General features: G+C 36.9%; 1 protein-coding gene across 1 annotated transcript; it reads right to left on the bottom strand.

Annotated features, from left to right (window-relative positions):
• Positions 1-88: 88 nt before the first annotated feature.
• On the bottom strand, positions 89-855 carry LOC103582706 (protein Lines homolog; the record flags this gene model as incomplete). The annotated part of the gene is made up of 1 exon (XM_008564226.1): positions 89-855. A coding segment is annotated over one exon (765 nt), but the record flags the coding sequence as incomplete, so codon positions are not given.
• Positions 856-859: the final 4 nt, after the last annotated feature.

Below are 859 nucleotides of genomic sequence, written 5' to 3'. Positions count from 1 at the left end.
GCAGTAATTTATTTTTACACTATTATCTGATTGAGGCACAATTTATATGAAGGAAAAATAGGTCCTGGAAATAAAATGTCACTCACTGTTTTACAAAGGGTTCATACTTTTATTATATATTGCCTCTATATGTTTTAACAACTTCAAAAGTGCAGCAGGATTATAAGGGAATAGATTTTTCTTTTGCAAACGGTAAATGGCACCTTGTAGTTCTTCCAAGCACTTGACTACTCTATAAAATATTCCCACATCAGAGACATTATCATGTGGGGTTACTTCACAGTCAATGGAGTAGGGAGTATTAGACTCTTTTGGAACTAGAGACCCTGACTGAGGCTCTAGGATAAGTTCTTTTTCATCCCTACTTGTCCCAGCTGTGTCCTGAATTTTCTTAACCGTTTCTTGTTGTAAAGATGTCTGTTTACTGTTTGCTAAACACTGGTCTGTGGATTCCACTTCAGAATCATCAGAGCTGTCATAATCTACCAGACTTTGAGAAGCATGGAAGGAAGAGAGACTGTGAGCCCCGATGCTGTGGGTCTTCTTGGACATCATAACCTGGTTCAGTGGTTCAGAAGCCCAGGAGACCCAAGAAGAAGCATTTATGTGACTATCAAGAGCAGTCAAACGATGAGGTGTTGTTTGGTTGGCGCTTCTGTCTTGGATAAGTGAGGGAACACAATTACAAATATTTATGCCACATTTAGATTCAGTTGCATCAAAGTACTTGCAAATGGTGAAAAAATTATTCCAGTCTTTTTGCAATAATTTTAAAAACCTCACAAAATATTCAAGAAAACAGGTTTCTGATGAAATCAAAAAGTCAAGAAGAACTGTAGAATCAAATCCTATATTTTTT

Source organism: Galeopterus variegatus, unplaced genomic scaffold (assembly GCF_000696425.1).
Source record: "Galeopterus variegatus unplaced genomic scaffold, G_variegatus-3.0.2 Scaffold17479, whole genome shotgun sequence".
NCBI lineage: Eukaryota > Metazoa > Chordata > Mammalia > Dermoptera > Cynocephalidae > Galeopterus > Galeopterus variegatus.
Note: the sequence above shows the minus strand (reverse complement) of the source record. Positions and strands in the feature narration are given on the sequence as shown.